Source organism: Vulpes vulpes, unplaced genomic scaffold, assembly GCF_048418805.1.
Source record: "Vulpes vulpes isolate BD-2025 unplaced genomic scaffold, VulVul3 u000000671, whole genome shotgun sequence".
NCBI classification, from domain to species: domain Eukaryota; kingdom Metazoa; phylum Chordata; class Mammalia; order Carnivora; family Canidae; genus Vulpes; species Vulpes vulpes.
Genome location: NW_027325801.1, coordinates 615,147 through 635,821, shown reverse-complemented (window position 1 = coordinate 635,821; position 20,675 = coordinate 615,147). Strand labels below are relative to the sequence as shown.

The 20,675-nt window shown below is 56.1% G+C and overlaps 1 protein-coding gene across 4 annotated transcripts; it reads right to left on the bottom strand.

Moving 5' to 3' along the window:
• Positions 1-438: 438 nt before the first annotated feature.
• On the bottom strand, positions 439-20,642 carry HSF1 (heat shock transcription factor 1). Of its 4 annotated transcripts, none has more exons than XM_025987535.2 (14): positions 20,349-20,642; positions 5,675-5,783; positions 5,123-5,259; positions 4,754-4,878; positions 3,671-3,746; positions 3,536-3,597; positions 3,313-3,409; positions 3,083-3,219; positions 2,723-2,998; positions 2,261-2,341; positions 1,303-1,408; positions 1,128-1,193; positions 973-1,042; positions 439-895 (listed from the first exon to the last, which is right to left on the bottom strand). In XM_025987535.2, exons 1-14 carry the CDS (start codon positions 20,463-20,465, stop codon positions 690-692), a joined length of 1,665 nt encoding a protein of 554 aa, XP_025843320.1. In that variant the 5' UTR covers positions 20,466-20,642; the 3' UTR covers positions 439-689. The 4 variants fall into 4 exon arrangements, with proteins under 4 accessions (XP_025843320.1, XP_025843319.1, XP_025843323.1 ...); XM_025987534.2 differs by having other exon boundaries at positions 973-1,045; positions 20,349-20,631; XM_025987538.2 differs by lacking the exon at positions 2,261-2,341 and having other exon boundaries at positions 20,349-20,636.
• Between the last annotated feature and the right edge of the window lie 33 nt (positions 20,643-20,675).

Below are 20,675 nucleotides of genomic sequence, written 5' to 3'. Positions count from 1 at the left end.
CTTGTAGCTGTCACCCTGGGCCATGCTAAGGATGGGGGGTAGGGGATGGACGCCGGGGGCACAGAGCATCAGGTGGGCTGCTCTGGTCTGTCGCCCCCCACCCCTCCCCTGCTCCCAAACCAGCCCAGTGCCTTGAGACCGCGTGAAGAGCAGGGTAGGCTGTGCCAGGAAGATGCGCACGGTGTGCCCATCCACGCCCCCCCCCCCCCCCTCCCCACCCCGGTCCCCTTGTGGGGAGGATGTTCCAGGGGGTCCATCCCACTGCCCCCGTCCCATCCTTCAATAAAGAATTGTGAGCCACACGGGTCCTGTGGAGTCAGGTGCGCACAGCTCTGCTCTGGACATCTGCCTTCCCTCCAAGGCGGCCACCACGGCCCAGCCCCCCAGCCCCCTCCCCACCTGGGGGTGGCGGGAGGAAACACGCGGGAGGCCACAGTGTACAGTCTGTCCTTTTATAGGTCTCTGCCAGTCTCGTCCGTCCGTCCGTCCGTGTGTGTGTATATCTCTATTGAAGGGGTGAGGGGGACTCTCGTGTAAAAACCCAAAATCCAATCCTGACTGAACCCCCGCAGTGCTGGTCAGTCCAAGGTGGCTGTAAAGCCTCAAGCCAGCCAGGCGCACAGGGCTGCGGCCCTTGCTGCCGACCAGGGTCCACGCCTAGCCCTCGGCCAGCCTTCCTCCTGGGGCCTCTAGGAGACAGTGGGGTCCTTGGCTTTGGGGGGCTCTGAGCCCGTCAGCAGGGAGATGGTGGGGTCATCTGTGTAGTCGTCCCCCTCGGAGAAGTAGGAACCCTCCCCCAGCTCGAAGAGCACGGGCAGGTCGCTGCTTCCCATATCCACGGAGCCCGGGTCCACCAAGAACAGGGGTTGCGCCGTGTAGTGCACCAGCTGCTTCCCTGGGGGTGGGGGCTGGGTCAGGGCACAGGTGTGGGGGGCACAGGCGGGGCAGGCAGGGGCTCGGGGCTTGGCTCACCTGAGTCAGGGCTGCTGTTCTCTGCCTCGAGAGGCCTGGGCGGCTCCTGGGGGGAGAGGAGCTCCTGGATCTGCTGGGGAGCAGGGGGCAGAGTGAGGCTCCGGCTCGCCGGCCCGCCCCGCCCCGCGCCCCTGTCCCCCGCCCCGCCTACGCACGCTGGCCAGGCTGCTGTCAAGGTCGGGCAGGCTCATGTCGGGCACCGTCACGGAGGGGCTGAACAGCTGCGGGGAGGGAGGGCAGTCAGGCCACGCTGGGAACCCGCAGCCCGCGAGGGGAGGGGAGGGGAGGGGAGGGGAGGGGAGGGGAGGGGAGGGGAGGGGAGGGACTCACGTCCAGCAGGGCGCTCGTGTCCACGCTGAAGCCGTGGCTTGTCAGCATGGTCTGCAGGTTGTCCAGGTTGGAGTCCATGGCGTCCAGGTGGTCACTGAGCTCCGTCCTAGCCGGAGTGGGTGGGGCAGGTAAAGTGGGGCTCTAGGCACCCCCAGCCGGATGCCTTCCTGCCGGTGCTCACACCCGCCATCCAGAGAGGGGCTGCCCGCTGCGACGCCCCACCCTGCCTGGGCTCCCGGGGGGGGCCCCGCTGCACAGCGTGTGCGGGAAAGGGCCAGGGCCTCGGCCATGGCGGGGACGGTAGCTCAGGCCACGCCACCGGCCGTGTCACCGTGAGGCCCAGTAAGGCCTCTGGCGGCACTTCACACTGGGCCAACGTGGCGGTGGGGAGGGGGCAGGAGGGGTTCAGTGTGCAGGACGGGCTGGGGGCAGTTTTCCAGGCTTGACAAGGTCTTGCCTTTCCATTGGAAGGCGGTAGGGACGGGGAGGGGGAACTGCAGCAGGGTGCGGAGGGCTGGTCCGTCGTGTGTGTGAGCGTGTGTGTGTGCGTGTCCATCCCCGTGCATGCTGGGAAAGAGGCCTGGGTCAGGAGGCTGTGGCCAAGAAGGCCCTGGGCCACTAGACGGGCGGCCACCAGGCCGACTCTGGGTGGTGTCCTTGGGGCCCCGCCCCACCCCTCCCCGCCCCGCGAGAAAGCCAGTGCGCACAGCAGCCAGGGCCCCGTCTGCACCGGTGGCAGCTGCCAGGCTGGGAGGCCCATCCTGGTCAGTCGGCGACCTGGGCCACTGGCTCGGGCCCCAGAGCCTGGGGTGGGGGTTGCCCCCGCTGCAGAGGGCCCGGCGCCTGTTCACCGGGCGGGGCCGAGTGCTCATGGCCAGGCCAGGGTCTGGTCCGAGGCTGGGGAGGGGCCTGAGCTCTGGCGGAGCCCTCCTCCCTCCCCAGTGGGGACGGCGCTAACCCTGGCTGGACTCGGCCATGCAGAGAGGAGGGGCAGGGGAAGAGGCGGGCGACCCCAGACATCTGTGGAGCGCGAGCCAAACTGCAAGATACAAAGACAAGAGCCCCCCGATTGCAGGTGGGGGCCAGGTGGACTCCGTGCCCCCCCGCCCTTGCTTGCCTGGCCTCTGGGGCAAGCCCCCTGCTGGGCAGCAGGACAGGTGCGGTGGCCTGTTGCAGGAAGGGGTGACAGCAGCAGCCAGAGTGGCTCAGAGAGCAGGTGTCACAGGCCTGCGGGGCCACACCCCCTTGGCTCCTGAGACCCTGGGGACGTGGGCCCAGCAAGCTCTGAGCTCAGGGCCGGGTCTGCTGGTACGTCCCCCAGCGACCGTGTGCCCGCCGCCTGACGACCACCCTGTAGCAGCCCCTCCAGGACAGTCCCAGCTTCCAGAGGCTGTGGTGGAGGTGGGTGGGGGGCACTCACTTGTCCAGGCAGGCTACGCTGAGGCACTTCTCAGGGGCCGGGGCAGGCGGGGGCGAGGGTGAGGGGCGGCGGCCCCCTGCATCCGTGAGGGGTGTGGCTGGGGCGGCGGGCGCAGGCTCGCTTTCCCGCAGGATGGAGTCAATGAGGGCGGTGGGGGACAGGGGTATCTCCACGACGGAGGACTGGTGTCCAGGACTGGCCTCCTCCACCCGGGGGCTCCGAGGAGGGCTGGGGGGCTCCTCCTTGACGCGTACCACGGGGCTGCTGGACAGTGGCCTGCGCGTGGGGGCACACACATCAGGAGCTGGCTCTGTGAGCCCACCCCTCTCCCGACGGGTGGGAGGACGACGAGGCCCCCACCTCTCGTCTACGCTTCCGCCCGGGGAGGCCAAGGGACTGCTGGGGGCCAGTTCGGTGATGTCGGAGATGATGGGTCCGGAGCTGGCGACGGCATCTGGGGAGTAGAGGCTGGAGCTGCTGTAGGCCGGGGAAGGAGCCTGCCATCAAAGGGAGGTGACCTATGTGGCAGGAGCCGCAGCGGCGCCTGCCCGCGCCCCCCCCGGGCCAGGCCTGCTGCACCCGGTGCTCACCGAGTAGGGGCCCGAGCCGTGGATGTGCTCCAGGGAGTACTGCCGGCCATACTTGGGCATGGAATGTGCCGAACTGCCGTCGTTCAGCATCAGGGGGCTGTGGGGGGAAGGGGCGGGTCAGGTGCCTCCCCCGGGCCTCGGCCACCCAGGCCTCAGCCAAGAGGACACAGGGTGGCTGGGGGCCCCGAGCTGAGGAGCAGCCCCCCTGCCCCCGGGGCCTCACATTTTCCTCTTCACCCCCAGGATCCGGTTCGACTGCACCAGGGAGATGAGGAACTGGATGAGCTGCGGGGGGAAAGGCACAGTCAGCCCAGCCGAGGACGGGACCCGCAGGCGCTCCCCGGGGCCCGCCGCGCACCTTGTTGACGACTTTCTGCTGCTGGGCGTGCTTCTGCCGCAGGCTGGCCACTTCCCGCCACAGGGCCTCGTTCTCGCTGTAACACACCGGGTGCGGTCAGCAGGACTGGGGGGCTCCGCAGACACCCCTCCACCCCCCGCAGGTGTGGGTCATGTGTGCGGTGCCCTGCCACACGGCCAGGGCGGGACAGACAGAGGTACAGGTGGAGGGCAGTGAGGCTCCCAAGGAAGGGGCATGTTGGGTGCACCCCAGGATCCTGGAGGAGACCCCTGTGGGGGCACACAACCCGAGTGTCTGCCCCCTGAACTTGAGGCGAGGCGGGAAGGCCAGGGGTACGGTGCAGCCCAGCTGTTCAGGCTGCAGAGTGGCCGATGGGGGTTGTCGTGGGCCTTTAGGGAGCTCAGGGCCCGTCACGGGGCCTGGGAATGGCTGAGAAGGGGCTTCAAGGGGTATGAGTGCCACTGGAGCACCATCTTCCCAACGGGGGTGCGTGGGGCTGTGAGCAGGCCTTGCCACGCCCCCTGAATGTCTCACTGACATGGAATTGACCCCCTTGGCCTTGTCCTGAGAGGGACCCACGTCCTGGGAGGCCAAGTTCACCTGGCCCCCATCTCCAGGTGTCACAGGGCCACTGGCTTCTGAGGGACCCCAATGGGAGGGTGGTCAGAGCCCAGGAGCTGCTTCTGTGACCCTGGAGTCATGAGGACAGCCACTCTAGGCTGTGCTTCCTGGGGCCCCCGGGGCTGGTGCTTCGATGGGCCGTGGAGACCCAGCGGTGAGGCTGCATGACACGGCGAGTGGGAGGAGCCCAGCTCTGCCCGTTAGGGCAGGAACACCGGGGGGTGGACCCTGTCTCCCAGAAGGGAGTTCAAGTCCCAACCTAACTACATGTGGAGAGCAGAAGGCCTGGGAGCCTGTGCCGTGAACCGTGGGAGGCAGGGCTGGTGGGAGGAGGCCCCAGGACATGGCTGGCTTGAAGGCCTGCACCTTCCTCAGGTCCCCCCCCCACCCCCTGGCCGGGTCCTCTCGTCCCACCATCTCCCCTGCCTGGTGGCCCCTCTGCACTCGCTGTAGGGAACCTACTGCTTCATGGCCAGCAGCTTGGAGTCCATGCTCTCCTGCTTCCCCTTCATGAGCTGCACGTCGGTCAGCAGCTTGGTGACACTGTCCTGGCGGATCTTTATGTCCTCGTTCTTCAGTGTGGAGACCTGGGTTCCCGGGAAGAGGGAGGGCCTGGGATGCAGCGCCAAGGCCAAGGGACTGGTGTCTGGAGAGGGGCCTTCACGTGGTGGCTGCTGGGGTTTGGGCAAGGGGGCCCACGGCGGGCAAGCGGGGGCAGGGGGCCAGCTGCCCTCAGCAGCGACAGGCCCAGCAGGACAGGAAGCGGACGCTGCTGGCCCGCGTGGCCTGGAGGAAGGTCTGAGGAGGCAGAGAGGGAGGCTGGCTACTCACGCTGGTCACTTTCCTCTTGATGTTCTCAAGGAGCTGCTCCTGGCCACGCAGGAAGCACGGGTGCTGGAACTCAGTGTCGTCCCTCTCTGGCTTGACCAAGCCACCCTGCTCAATGTGCACCACCTTCCGGAAGCCGTCTGCATGTGACGGGGTGGGGGCGGCTCTGCCTCAGGGCTGGGGACCAGACCCCAACTACAGCCTGGCCGCTGCCCCGCTGAGGGACGTGGGGAGGACCCCGGGGGAGGGCCGTGCCCGGCGCGGCTCTGGTCACGCCACGGCCCGCGGCGGCTGGTGCTCTCGGTCTAAGGGAGACCCCGCATTCCCGGACCACACGCGGCTGTGTCTGGCTGCGCTCACAAACTCTGCCCGGCGGACCCTGGGTTCAGGCCCACCGGAGCCTGCCCCCCTAGGTGCACAGTCCGCCTCCGGGCCAGCGCAGGTGTCAGAACCCGCGGCCCCATCCTTCACCGGACCGGGCAGCAGGGCTGCAGAGACCCTCAGAGGAGGCGGCCCTCCGTCCCTGCCCCACACGCCTGGAGGGCGGGTACTCACACATGTTGAGCTGCCGCACGAAGCTGGCCATGTTGTTGTGCTTGAAGTACTTCGGCAACACCTCCTTGGCGAACTGTCCCTGGTCGAACACGTGGAAGCTGTTCCCGCTCTGCTGGGACACGCGGGGCGGAGTCACGCGCCGCTGGCCAGGCGGGCACGCCCCCGAGAGGTGGGCAGCTCGTCCCAGTCGGCAAGCCCTGCCCCAGGGGTCAGAGGTTCCCAACACACAGCGTTTCAGACCCAGACTTTAGGGTAACCAGCAAATTTCCCCCACGAGCAGCTAAGACCCCAAAGTGAGGCAGCCCAGACAATGGGAGCCTGACGTCATTCATTCTGGAGGGAAACACGGTTGTGCTCAGAACCGCGGGCCCGTCCCTGTGGGCATGAGACGAGAAACGGAGGTCCCGACGGAGTCACCCCACTACTCTTCTTTCATCTCCTTTCTGACCTACGTCCAGGAGCTACCAGGAGGGTCAGGGGCCTGGAGCAGGCACAGGGATTGCGGAGGGGAGGGGGTGGCGGGAGTCTACAAGGCACACCGGCAAGGCTTCCCGTCAGAGGGCACTAAGAGTAGGAGCGCGAGGCCAGAGGGCCCCCAGGTGACACGTGCGCGGGGGGGGGGGGGGGGGGGGGGAGGAAGGACTCTGAAGACCCCTCCTCCTCCAAAGCAGCGTTAAGGACAACACTGGCAGAAGTGTTAGGGCGCACTTTTTCAGAACCCTGAAAACCCATCAAGGGATGACAGCAACATGGGGAGCGTTTATTCAAGAGCCGGCGCCGCGCTTCACTCGGGTCGCCCGCCACTCCACTCGCGGTAACCCAGTGAGCTGAGCGCTGTGGTATTTTGACTTGCCCCCTCCCCGCTTCCTCTGCCAGCAGCTGAGATCACAGAAGCCCAGCTCCCTGGCAGCCGGGGTGACGATGGGGCCGGGGCTCCTTCAACGCCCCACTCCCAGAGATCTGCTATCTTACTGGTCTGACAGCTCCCTGGAGATTCCACTTGCAAGGCTGTCTTTGCTTGATTTGACCCCAAACTCTCCCAGGAGAAAAAGCCTTTTCCCTGGGGATGTTGATACCATCAAGAGCGGATGTAACAACTCTGAGTCTAAGGCAGAGGATAGCAGTTACGGCAAAAACCAGGCTAACCAGGAAACTTAAGAGGAAAAGCTGGGGAATGAGATATCGAGAGGGGTTTTGAAAAAACCCCAATCTTCCTGCGAATCCAGAAGTCATGTGCACGTGCGGGGCCGCATCAAGAATGAGGTAAGGCCTGAAAAGGCCCTAGGTTTGCACATTGGGCTGACTCTGAGGCACCAGCAGCAAACAGAGGATGAAGTAGAGGCGTCAGCTGCCCGGCTGAGCACTGAAGGCTTACCCTGATAAATTCAGAGCCCCCAGCAAAGAATGGGGCACTTATGGGTTCCAAGCATCAAAGGAAATTTCTGCCCCTTTCTGTACCTGTGAAGCTAACCAAAGACTTAAGTGGTCACGAACAATGAAGACCATACACTGTCCAGAATTCAGAAAAGTCACTAGACAAACAAACACCGACAGCATAAGAAACAGCAAAAGCAACAGCCCTGGGGAGGAAGGAGAAGCTGATGTTCAGAAACCAACATGTGCCACGTTATATCGACTGAAAGTCCAGTTTTCATTACGGTATGAGACATGCAAAGAAATAAGGCTCGGTGTATACGCTGGGAAAAAAGCAATCAGTTGAAACCATCCCTAAGTAAACTTGGAAGTTGGATTTACTAGACAGAGTTTAAATCAGCTATTTCAAATATGTTCAAAGACTAAAATGAAACCGTATCTAAAGAAATAAGGGAAAGTATGAGAATATCTCCGAGAATAGAGTACCAGTAAAGAGCAAAATCATAAAAATGAACCAAATCAGAATTCTAGAGTTAAAAAGTATTACAACTCAGGCCTAAAACTCACTAGAGGGGCTTGAAAGCAGATCTGAGCACAGACAAGGAATTGGCAAACACGACGATGGGTCAATTGAGATTATCCAGTCTGAGGAACAGAAAGAGAAAACAATGAAGAAAAATGCACTGAGAGACTGTGGGATACCACCAAACACCAGCTTAAGCACAATGGGAGTCCCAGCAGGAGAGGACAGAGGAATAATGGCTAAAAACTTCCCAAATTTGATGAAAAATGTCAGGAAGCTAAACAAACTCTAAGCAGAATAAACTCAAAGAAATTCACACCTAGATACTTCATAATCAAACAGGATGAAAAGATCCAGAGAGAATTTTGAACGCAAAAAGGTAGAAACAGACTCATTTTGTACAAAGGACCCTTAATAAGATTAACAGCTGATTTCTCATCAGAAACCATGGGGGCCAGAAGGCACTGGGATGGCTGAAAGAAAAAAACCTGTTTACCCAGAATTCTGTATCTGGGAGCAAAGGGAGCAAAACTACTCTTTGAAAAGGAAGGAGCAACTTTCCATTCGGGATGTCAAGTGTGAACCACTCCCAAGTGAAACAAAGCTTATTCAAACCATTTAAAGTCTTGGGACCCGTGGGTGGTCAGTGATTGACTGTCTGCCTTTGGCTCAGGGCATGACCCCAGGGTCCTGGGATCAAGTCCCACATCAGGCTCCCTGCAGGGAGCCTGCTTCTCTCTGTGTCTCTCAAGAATAAATAAATAAGATCTTAAAAAAAAAAAAAAAAGTCTCTGGAAATGATCCTAAAGGCATACAACAAACGAAAACATTTATTCAAAAAAACCTACTAAACCTATGCAGGACTAGTGAGCCTGTAGCACCTGAGCTGCAAGCTGCTCCCTCCCCACTCAGTTCACCTTGGTTGATGCTACACTTTGGGAGAGCATGACCAGGAGGGTGGGGGTTCCTCTCCCTTCTGTTTCCAGTTCAGACTTACTGTATCTCACTGAGAGGAGAAGGCCACCAGTATCTCTCATCCTGTCTAACAAGGTCAAGAGGCTAAATTCCTGGTGACTGCAACCAAGAGGTGTGTGTGGGTGCTTCTCCATTTTGCCCCCACCCATATAATGCAGGCTGTACCCCAGGCACCCCCTGATTGCCCTCACTCCAGCTAGCATGTAGGGTACAGCATCCATGTTGGGAGAGCCAAGCGGGAAGACCAGAGTCCACTGCCCTGCCCAGTGCCCAAAATAGTGGCTCAGAGAGTTCTCATGAGGGAGGCAGCCCAAAGGAAAGAAAACTCTGAAGTTCTCCCCAAGCAAACTCCGTTTATGTGAAACCAAAGTGTTAGAAAGTTCAAGCCTAAGGTTGCTCTGGAAAACAACAGCACCTCTAAATTAGGAGTAAAATAAGCTCGAGGGGTGCCTGAGTGGCTCAGTTGGTCGAGGGTCCACCAACTCTTGATTTCAGGTCAGGTCATGATCTGTGGGTCATGGGATCGAGCTCCATGTCAGGCTCTGTGTTCATCAGGGAGTCTTCTTGAGATCCTCTTTCTCCTTCTCCCTCTGTGCCTCCCCAAATCGTGTGTGCATGCTCTCTCTCCCACTAAATAAATAAATCTTAAAAAAAAAAAAAAAAAAAAACAGTAAAAGGCTTAACCAAGGCCAGCTTGGTCATACAGCAAAGACAGCTAACAGCCCGCCCAGGTCAGAACAGACCTCAGACAGAACTTAAAGGCCACCACTGCCTGAATGTAATTAGACCAGACTTCTCAACAATCTGTGCCCTGGGGCACTGTCAAAGCCAACAGAACAATGAGGCAGTAATTATAGAGCCTACAGTCTGGGTGTAACACCCCGAGCCAGTGAACTAACACAGAGAAACAGACCTCATTGACGCAACCTACAAGCCAGCAACGCCCCTCCCCCCCCCCACAAAAAAAGGACAAGGGTGGGTGGGGTGGTCATCCAGAAGTACAGCATTACCTACAATATACTTTTTCTTTCTTTCTTTCTTTCTTTTTTTTTTTAATCTTTAAAGCCTTTATTTATTTGAGAGTGAAAGAGAGAAGCAGACTCCCCATTGAGCAGGGTGCCCAATGTGGGGCTCGATCCCAGGACTCCGGGATCATGACCTGAGCCAAAGGCAGACCCTTAACTAACTGGGCCACCCAGGCGCTCCTAAAATGTACTTTTTCTACAAAATTATGAGACATGTAAAGACATGTAAAGAAACAGCAAAGTATGATCCATGCACAGGGAAAAGAGAAAAACAGTAACTGCCTGTGACAGACATCACATTTAACCAAGACTTCAAGGAACACATTCAAAATATGTTTAGAGGGACACCTGGGTGGCTCAGTGGTTGAGCGGCTGCCTTCAGCTCAAGGTGTGACACTGGGGTCCTGGGATTGAGTCCCACATCAGGCTCCCTGCATGGAGCCTGAGTCTCCCTCTGCCTGTGTCTCTGCCTCTCTCTCTCTCTGTGTCTGTCATGAATAAAAAAAATCTTAAAAAAAAGAAATGCAATTGATTTTGTGTTGACCTTGTATCTAATAATCTTGCAAAACTCATTGTTTAGTTCTAAGAGTATGTATTTTTTAATTTTTAAAAATTAAAAAAAATTTTTAAGAGACCATGCATGTGCAAGTGTGTGTGTGTGTGTGGGTGTAGGGACAGAGGGGAGAGGAATAGACAATTTTAAGCAGGCTCCCAGCCCAGCCTGGACCCGACACAGGGTTCTATCTCACGACCCTGAGATCATGACATGAGCTGAAATCAGGAGTCAGATGCTTAACCAACTAAGCCACCCAGATACCCCTAGTTCTAGGTGTATTTTTGTAGATTTCTTGGGATTTTCTGTGTAGACAATCGTGCTATCCATGAATAAGACCGGTCTTATTTCTCCCTCTCCAAAACATATTCCTTTAATTTTTCTTGTCTTCAAATACTGGACAGGCCTTCCAGTACAATGTTGACTAGAACTGGCGAGAATAGACATTGTGCCTTATTCTGATCTTAGGGGAAAAATATTCAAGCTCTCCTATCATTAAGTATGATGCTAGGTGTAAGTTTCTTTGTAGAGCCTTTTGAATTAGGCTGAATAAGTTCCCCGCTATTCTTAGCTTCCAGAGGATATTTTTTTATTTTTATTTTTTTTATTTTTTTATTTTTTTATTTTTTTTTAATTTTTTTTTTTAAATTTTTATTTATTTATGATAGTCACAGAGAGAGAGAGAGAGAGGCAGAGACATAGGCAGAGGGAGAAGCAGGCTCCATGCACCGGGAGCCTGATGTGGGATTCGATCCCGGGTCTCCAGGATCGCGCCCTGGGCCAAAGGCAAGCGCCAAACCACTGCGCCACCCAGGGATCCCCCAGAGGATATTTTTTAATGAACATCATATATATATTTTTTTCATATTTTGTTTTTTAAAGATTTTGTTCATTTGAGACAGACAGACAGGGAGAGAGAGAGAGAGAGAGATGCAGAAGGAGAAGCAGGCTCCCTGTAGGGAGCCTGATGTGGGACATGATCCCGGGTCCCCAGGATCACGTCCTGGGCCTAAGGCAGGCACAAAACCACTGAGCCACCCGGGCTGCCCTGAACATCATATTTTGACAAATGTTTTTCCTGCAAATAATATGATTATGTGGTTTTTCTCATTTAACACAATGGATTATATTGTCTTGATTTTAAAATCTTGAACCACCCTTGACATTACTTTTTTTTTATATATTGCTAGATTTGCTCCTATTTTATAGAAGGCGTTTTGAAAGATACTCGTCTGTAGTTTTCTTGGAACTGTTTTTGTCTAACTTTTTAACAACACGGGGGCTCGTACCAGGGCTGTTCTTTGTGACCGCCAGCATTCAGCAGGTGTGATGGTTTTGGAGAACATGTTACTAAGGCCACCTAGGGCTCTTGCTCTCTAGGATCTCTTGCTCGGAGAGAAGCGGGCTGACCTGCTACGGGCGGCCTAGGGAGAGGCTCGCGTGGTGAGCAATGCAAGTCTCTTGACAAAAGTTACCTGCCACAAACACTTAAGAAGCAGGTTTCTTTTCTCTAGTTGAGTCTTGAAATGACTGCAACCTCATGAGAGACCTTGAGTCCACATCAGTCTGTGACTCTCAGAAACAGAGACGTTGTTTTAAGCAGTTACGTTTGGAGACGATGGGTTACACAGCAGTAAGTAACACAACTGCTACATACCGTGTGTGAGTGTTGTAAAGATTTACTTACTTATTTTAGGGAGGGAGGGGCCAAGGGGGAGGAATCCCAAGCTGACCCCTTGCTGAACACAGAGTCCGATAAAGGCTCAATCTCTCAACCCTGAGATCACGACCTGAGTCGAAATCAAGACTCGGACTCTCAACCAACTGAGCCCCCCAGGCGCCGCTTTGTGGTTTTTTAGAAGCTATTGTGAATATTTCCATGTTCAACAATTCATTGCTAGTGTGTAGAAGCAGAATTGGTTTTTATATACTAACCTTGAATCCTGTGGCCTCACTAAACTCATTTGTTAGTCCTAGTAACTTTTTTGGGTAGATTCCTTGGGACTTTTTTTTAAAGATTTTATTCATTTATTCATCACACACACACACACACACACACACACACAGAGAGAGAGAGAGAGAGAGAGAGAGGCAGAGATATGGGCAGAGGGAGAAGCTGGCTCCATGCGGGGAGCCCGATGTGGGACTCAATCCCGGGGCCCCAGGGTCATGACCTGAGCAGAAGGCAGACACTCAACCACTGAACAACCCAGGCGTCCCCTTCCTTGGAAGTTCTTATAAATCTTGGATCTGTGGGTTCACAGCTTTCCAAAAATTTGGATAGTTACATCTAAGCATTCCCTCCTCCTTTATCCTGGGACCTCGCTTGTGTGTCAGGCTGTGTGATACTGTCTCCAGGAGGCTCTGCTCAGTGTCTGGTCTGGTTTTCCTGGACATCACTGCGAACGGTTTCTATAACCATAGAACTCTAGTTCAGTGATCTTTTCTTCTGCAGTATCTAATCTGTTTTTTTTTTTTTAAAGATTTTATTTATTTATTCATGACACACACACACACACACACACACAGAAAGAAAGGCAGAGACACAGGCAGAGGGAGAAGCAGGCTTCATGCAGGGAGTCCGATGTGGGACTCGATCCTGGGTCTCCAGGATCCCTGGGCTGAAGGCAGCACCAAACCGCTGGGCCACTGGGGCTGCCCTCTAATCTGCTGTTAATCCCCGACAGTGACTTATACAAATAAGTTTTGGATTTAGAGTAACTTCAGATTTACAGAAAAATTGGGAGGATAGTACAGGGTTCTCACATGCCCTGCAAACCATTAGTATCATTGTGTACTTGTCACAAGTAATGAATCAATATAGAGGTTTTCCCTGCTATCTGAAAGTAGAGTGTTCCTATGAAATCTTTTATAACCCAAATTTTTTAAAGCAAAGAATTAACTGTTTTTTTTTTTTTTTAAGATATATTTATTTGTTCATGAGAGACACAGAGAGAGAGGCAGAGACACAGGCAGAGGGAGAAGCAGGCTCCATGCAGGAAGCCCGACGTGGGACTCGATCCCGGATCTTGGGGTCACGCCCTGAGCCGAAGGCAGCCGCTCAACCACAGAGCCACCCAGGTGTCCCAGGAATTACTGTTAATCAATATGGCAAAATTTAGAGTATTCCCAGACCCCCCAAAATAATCACTTAGGCTTTTCTGATACCACAGAACACACCTTGCAAATGGATGCACAAAGTAAGTTGAGGTAAGTCCTAGGTACTCAGACACAGCGCACAGCTCTAGCAGTGTGAGGCTGAGATGCTGAGTACAGCCCCTGAGGAAAGAGCCTGGCGGGGCCACCCGTGCCGCGTGGAACGTGCACTGCCTCTACAATGACTTGCTGCAAAAAACATGCTGAATGCTATTTTCGCTTTTTGTAAAAATGAAAATCCCTTTTGGATTTCTTTTAGTAGCTGAAACAGGTACTAACGTAGGTCTTCTGTAAGAGCAAGATGGCATAACGTGAGCTTTTAAAAAAAAAAGGGTGGATACCCATACGTTATTATTATTATTTTTTTTAAATTTTATTTTATTTATTTATGATAGGCACACAGTGAGAGAGAGAGAGAGGCAGAGACACAGCCAGAGGGAGAAGCAGGCTCCATGCACCGGGAGCCTGACGTGGGATTCGATCCCGAGTCTCCAGGATCGTGCCCTGGGCCAAAGGCAGGCGCCAAACCGCTGCGCCACCCAGGGATCCCCCCATACGTTATTATTAACTACAGTCCCTATTTCATTCGGATTTCCTTAGTTTTTAGCTTACGCCGCTCTGTCCCAGGACATCATCCAAGGGGTTACATGACATTCAGTTGTTATGTGTCCTTATATTCCTCTTGGCTACGACAACCTCTTAGACTTTCCTGGTTTCTTCTGACCTGGAGTTTTGAGGAGCACTGGTCTGGTATTTTGTAGAATGTCCCTCAACCTGGATTTGTCCTGTGTCTTTTCCTCTTGACCAGGTGAGGTTATATAAGCTTTTGGAGGGGAAGACCACAGACGGTAAGTGCCCTCGCCGTGTCACGGCGGGTCGCACACTACAAGGCCCTGTCAGGGGTCTCGCTGTCGTTGCCCCCACCTGTTCCCACTCTGCGTTTCTCGGAACAAAGTCACTACGTGTAGCCCACAAGTACAGGTGGGAAGATACGTGACACCTCCCTGAAGGGGTATCTACACGAACAGTCTGGAATTCTGGGATACGTGTGCCACTGACACTTTATTCTCTGTCCTCCACAGCTGTCTTCATGGTTTTGGTTTACTTCTTTGAGCACTCGGAATATTTTTACAGTTGTCTCAGTGTCTTTGTTGGCTAGTTCCCCTCAGCCCTGGGAACACTGCTATGACTCTGCCCTTTGTCACAGGACACACGCTCCTGCCAAGTGGCTCCTCTGTTGCTTCTGATAGGGCCCTGGACACGAAGGTCTTTACGTCGTGTCTAGTCGTGTGGTCTTCCTCCCTAGAGTGTTCCGTGGGGATCAGCCTGGTCTTTCAAGGCTTCTCTCTAAACTCGATCACACTGCACCGGGGGCAGACTCTCCTGATTCGGTCCCACTGCCAAGCTGTAGCCTCTGTGGAATGCTCTGCACGCCCAGGTGGCTCCTCCGCTCTGGCTGGGAGAGCTCAGGTGACTCACCGCCCTGCGTGAGCTCTCCTCAGTAGCTGTTCCTTCTCTAGAAGGTTCTCAGGCTGGCTTCATAGGTCTCCTCCTACGGGCAGGTGAACCGGCACCTGCTGAAGACCCAAAGGGGCTCATGCGCAGACTCCTGGGGCTCCGTCTCAGTGCGGCTCCCTTCCCTGACCGCACCTTGCAAACTCTAGCTGCCTTAGCTTCTCCAAAGCTGGGCTGTTAGTCTGAAAACCGCCTCCAGGCAGAAAACCTGGGCACCTGTGTGGCTTACCTGTCCTTCCTGTTTTCCAATCCTGAACACTGTTCAAGGGTTAAGCCCACACTGAGTATGTCGCACGAGCCCTGCCTTACGGAGTTTCGAAAGTCTCTGGTGAGACCTTCACAGAACGTGACATTCTATCTCCCTGCCTCATGGTTCAGGACCCCTCCTTCTCTGCTGCCTCTGGGGGATTCCTGGGGGTGCTCTCAGCTTTTCCTCTGGTATAGTGAAAGCCTACGATTAGAAATATGGAGAAGCAGAGAGAAGTGAGTGCCCCACTGCTGGCTGGTGAGTGATGCCCTCATCCCGAGATGCACGTTCTAAAACAAAATTATTTTATGTATCTACTTGACAGAGAGAGAGAGCATGAGCAGGGAGAGAGGCAGCGGGAGAGGGAGAGGCAGCCTTCCCCGCTGAGCGGGGAGCCCGACGTGGGGCCCTATCCCAGGACCCCGGGATCATGACCCAAGCCGAAGGCAGACACTGAACTGACTGAGCCACTCAGGCGTCACCACCCCTCTCCCTTCCGAAGTAAACTCTACACCCAGCATGGGGCTCGAACTCACGGCCTTGAGATCAAGTGTTGCATGCTCTAGCCACCGAGCCAGCCAGGTGCTCCGAGATGCAAGTCTCAATGCCAAGTCGGACTGTAAATTTGGAGTCTCTGACCTTATTTTTGATGGCACTAGGAACACCCTACAATGAATCCCAAATTCTGCAGGCATGTATGTTTATATAGAGAGGGCTTCTGTCTTTGAGTATTTTCTCAAAGGGCTCCATGACCCCAAAGGGTTAACCACCACTGTATTCCATGAGGGGGACCACCTGCACTTTCCAAGTATCTGCCCAGAACACCGTCGTCCCCCAAATGTCCATCCAAAGACTAGTCGGGCGTGATGTGCCCTGGTCCCCTGCATGCAGCAGGCTGACCACTCTCTGGGTTCCAGGAACATGGGCATGAGGAGCAGTAGGCACGTGTCTGGAGCCATGTGGCCACAGAAGCAGAGAAACCCAGGCTGCAGAGTGAGGTGACAGGAGGTGTGAGGCTGGTCGAGAAAGGGAGGGTCCCTTAGGTCCTCCTCCTCCACCTGACTTTTGTCCTTGAGTGTAAGACCAGCTGCACCATTACATCCTGTTCTTCCTGCTGAAGTCAGCTTTAGCGAGTCCCAGCGACACAGGCACCAACACATCCCTCCTACTCTCTGGCCACTGGCCCCTGCACGGATCTCCGGACGAAGGAACACACACACAGGTTGGTGACTCTGATCACTCCGTGGCCTTCAGGTCAAGAAGGGAGGGGTCTGTGGTGGCACTACTGTGCTGCCAGCCCGGGAAGCATTTGAGGGTTGGCATTCCGCCTTTCACTGCCTGTGAAGACAGCACTCCCACCCCATCCAGAGGAGAACCACAGCCAGAGCTGCAGGTTCTGGGGTCTATGGAGTGTGAGGCCTCTGGCCCAGCCCCCATGTGATACCCAATGGGAGCTCTTTGTGTGTTCCAGAGTGGGTCCATCCCACTGCCCCCTTCCGGTCCTTTAATAAAGAATTGTGAGCCACACGGGACACCTGCTTTCCCTCCAAGGAGGCCACCATGGCTCAGACCTCCAGCCCCCTCCTGAGACCCTCGTGCCCTGAGTTCCTCCTCCCCACCCCACAGTGTAGAGTCTGTCCTTTACAGGTCTGTGCCAGTCTCATCCGTCCATCCGTCCATGTGTGTATTGTCTCTACTGAAGGGGTGAGGGGGACTCTCATGTAAAAATCCCAAATCCAGTCCTGACTGAAACCCCGCAGTGCTGGCCGGTCCAGGTGTGGCTAGGGTCTAACTAAGAGAAGCAGGTGGGGGTGGGGCCAGCATCCTGACCCTGGGGTGCCTGGCAAGGCAGTCAGGGAGCAACAGCTGATGGTCATCAGAAAGATAGTGGACTTCAACCTCCAGCTTTCTTTGTGAAGTTTCCTGATGTCTTTGAAATTCAGTGTTCTTTTTTCTTTTTTTAAATACTTTACTTATTTATCCATGACAGAGAGAGAGAGAGAGAGAGAGAGAGAGAGAGAGAGGCAGAGGCACAGGCAGAGGGAGAAGCAGGCTCCATGCAGGGACCCCGATGCAGGACTCGATCCCGGGTCTCCAGGATCACGCCCTGGGCTGAAGGCAGGTGCTAGACTGCCGAGCCACCGGGCTGCCCGAGATTCAGTGTTCTTATCTACAAGATGGCCAATTGTCACCTCCTTGGATGGCCCTGGAGGAAAACTGATACACAAGAAGGCTTGGGCTCACGCTGCACCTAAGGTCTGAATAAGCACAGCTGGGCTACTGTTTGGCGGCTGTTACTGCAGCCCTGCTCCAGGGAGGCCCTGGGAGCGTCCGGGCCTGCGGCATGCCTCCCGGCCTGCCACTGGGGAGTGGTAACCTGGGGTGCTCCTTCAGCATTTTGGCTCCACTGACATCCCTAAGGGCAGGATCCAGAGGGCCTGTCGGGTCCTCACCTGGACACTCAGTGTCAGGGGAGAAGGAGTGTCCCTGCCTGTCATGGGAACTCTGGAAATGGTCCATGGTCAAGTCTGAGTGTATGGGTGCGACCAGAGCAATTCAAGTGGTCTCAAGGGGAGCTGATGACCTAACTGCGGGAAGTGCTGTGCCCCTGACTCTCCACCCTGAGACCCAGCCCCTCCAGAGTGACCCTCTGGCCACTGGCACTCACGAGGGCCACCTGGGACAGGCCCTGGCCTTGGTGACCTCCAGTTCCTAGGTGTCTGCCTCCATACAGTCCTATTAGATCCGTTCCTGCTCCTAGAAAGAGCCCTGCACTGATCAGAGCACAGTCCCGCTTCGGGCTCCCCAGCCTCCCAGTGGCCTAAAAAGAAGTGCCTCCTTAAACTGTGCTATCAGGCACTTTCCGGGCTCACCTGGCCTTGATCCCTAGGCCAGACAGGTCTGATTCATGGACAGACCCGTGGGGGTGGGAGGCAAGGGGAACAAGCACAGGCTGTAGGTCAGGAGAGCTGTGGCACACCCTTAGGCTGTGTTCCCGGTGGCCAAGTTCACTCCCTGCAGCAGCAGGAGCAGCAGGAGCTGCAGAGTCGCAGGACCTGGGGGGGGGGGGGGGGGGGGCAGCTGCATCTCTAAAGACCCTTGCTTATCCACCTCAGACGCCATATTCAGTGCGTCTTTAACTGTAGGAGAATTTGACAGTAGGTCAACACAACTCTACGGGGCAGTGACCTGTGGTCTGTCCGTCATGCTGGGCAAAGGAAGCTCAGTGCTGTCCCAACCTGGCCCCACTGGCAAGGGTTTCTGGGGCTAGACCCCATCCTCCACCGTACTCAGCCTGGAGAGTCAGCCACCACACCTCTGACTGCCTGTTGTCCCCTGGGTCAAACATGGTGAGTTTCTCTTGGTAGAACTGTGAGAAAACTTTCAAAACAAAGGGTGGGGTGGGGGTGGGGGAACAGGACACCAAAACCAAGGACCTCAGAGCTTCCCAAGGCTTCTGAGAGTCACACTCTGGGCCACAAGTCTGCAGAAGACCCTGTGTGGACTTTTTTGATCAAGGCCACAGGTACAGACCATCTCCTGTCTCTGAGCCAGGCAGCTTGGCAGCCCCCCACCCGGCCTGGAAAGGGCTTCCTTCCACTGCTGAGCTACTGTCTGGCTTCTGTATTCATTGTGAGTGCCAGCCCCTACTACTACGTCCTGCCTGACCCGCATACAGACGGGAAGGTTCACGTACTCATGCTTGGGCTGGTTCCCCATCCCCCTGCCCCCCGACACAAACCCACATAAGCAGCCACTGTAAGCAAAGGCTGTCACAGGCCTGATCATTCCTGTTCAAAAGCCTTGCCCAGGATACGGGCTGTGGGTCCTGGAGAGAAAGCTGGGGATGCTTCACCCACATGCCTCACAATCTTTAATCAGAAAAAGCAAGCAGATTAAAGGGCACCCTAGCAGGTGGGATAGATCACCGTAGTAGGATTAGGCTTGGACTATCCCAGGGCATCTCTGATGCCCCTCCCGGATCTGGGTTAAGAGCGTTTCCTTGAAGTTAGAGGAAGGAAAAAGAGGAAGAAGGAAGATAAAGGAAGATACAAATGTGTGGTCACTTCCTTTGGTTAGAAAAATCCGAAGTCTGGAAAGAGGGGATGGCATGCTTCCCCACTTCAGGGTGCTGCCTGTCATCAGGTAGGAAACAGGTAGTGCACTGGGGAATGGAGAGTGCCCACAAGTGCTGTATCACTGAAACAGTGTCTCCAGTAAGAACACGGCATGATACCTAGTCTCTTTATTCCCCTTCTTTTTTTTTTTTTTTTTTTAAGATTTTGTTTATTCACTCAAGAGAAACACAGAGAGAAGGAGAGAGAGAGGCAGAGACAGAGGCAGAGGGAGAAGCAGGCTCCATGTGGGGAGTCCGACGTGGGACTCAATCCCAGGACCCCGGGGGTCACGCCCTGGGCTGAAGGCAGATGCCAAACTGCTGAGCCACCCAGGGATCCCCTATTCCCAGACAATCTTTAGGCAGAGCAAAGCCCGGGCAAACAGACAAGCCAAGACTTAGCTTCGACCTGAACACTTCTTCATTCCTAATGGCTTCAGAGAGCGAAAGGGAAGTGCTTAGTAAAGTCAGAAACCCAGCGTGTTGGCCCTCGAGGGGTCAAGCATATTTGGAGGCACCCAGAGGCTCTGCGTGACCAGCGTGGCCTCTCTCGGGGTCACGCGTTTGCCGGCCCCGGGGTATGGCTCTGGCCTCCCCGGGACACGACATCACAGCCAGGCTGGGAACAGCAGATTCCGATCTTCAACTCCAGACACACTCTCCGATTTACCTCCGCAAAACCGGAGCTGTCCGGTCTTGCAGGGCCAAACCCTGTAAACAAGCCGCTGCCAAGCAACGGAAGACAGGGACCTGAATAAAGACGCCCTGTGAGGGATGAAAAACAAAGCGAGCCGGGGAGACCCAGCTCCAGTATCTCTGGCCGTGGGTTCGAGATCAACCTGAACTTTGTGACGTTTTACTTTCTGTTTTCGTGGCTCTCCCTTTCGCACCAGAGCGACGCCCTCCAGTCCACGCACCGCGTCCTAATTTTCCCCGAAGAGCCGCCGGCCATCCCGCCCTCGAACTCATCTGAGAAAACGGAGGGGGTCCCCTGGGCACGGCGGTGGCCTGCGAGGCCGGGCCCTGTTCTCCGGGCAGACCCACTTCCGCGACGGTCCGACGGGGAGCGAAGGACCGGAGAGGCCTCCCTCCCCGCCGGCGGCCCTCGGCGCGCGGAGCGGCCGGCAGCGAGCGCAGGCCCCGGCCCCGCCCCACACCCACCCTCTGGGGACTCGCCCCGGCCCCTCACCGGGCTCCAGCAGATGAGCGCGTCGGTGTCCGGGTCGCTCACGAGGGTCCACAGCTTGGTCAGGAAGGCCGGGACGTTGCTGGGCCCCGCCGCGCCGGGGCCCACGGGCAGATCCATGCCGGGCAAGGCGGGGAGAGGCAGAGGTGACGACCGCGAAACGGGGCCGAGGGCCGGGCTAGCGCCGCCGCCGCGCCTGCCGCCGGGGCAGCGCCGCCGCCGCCGCCCGCTGCGCACACACGGCCCCGCGGCCTAGCATGGCCGCCGCCATCTTGCGACGGGCGCGCTCCCGCCGGCGCCGCCCGCTCGCGTCACCCTGGCGCGCGCACG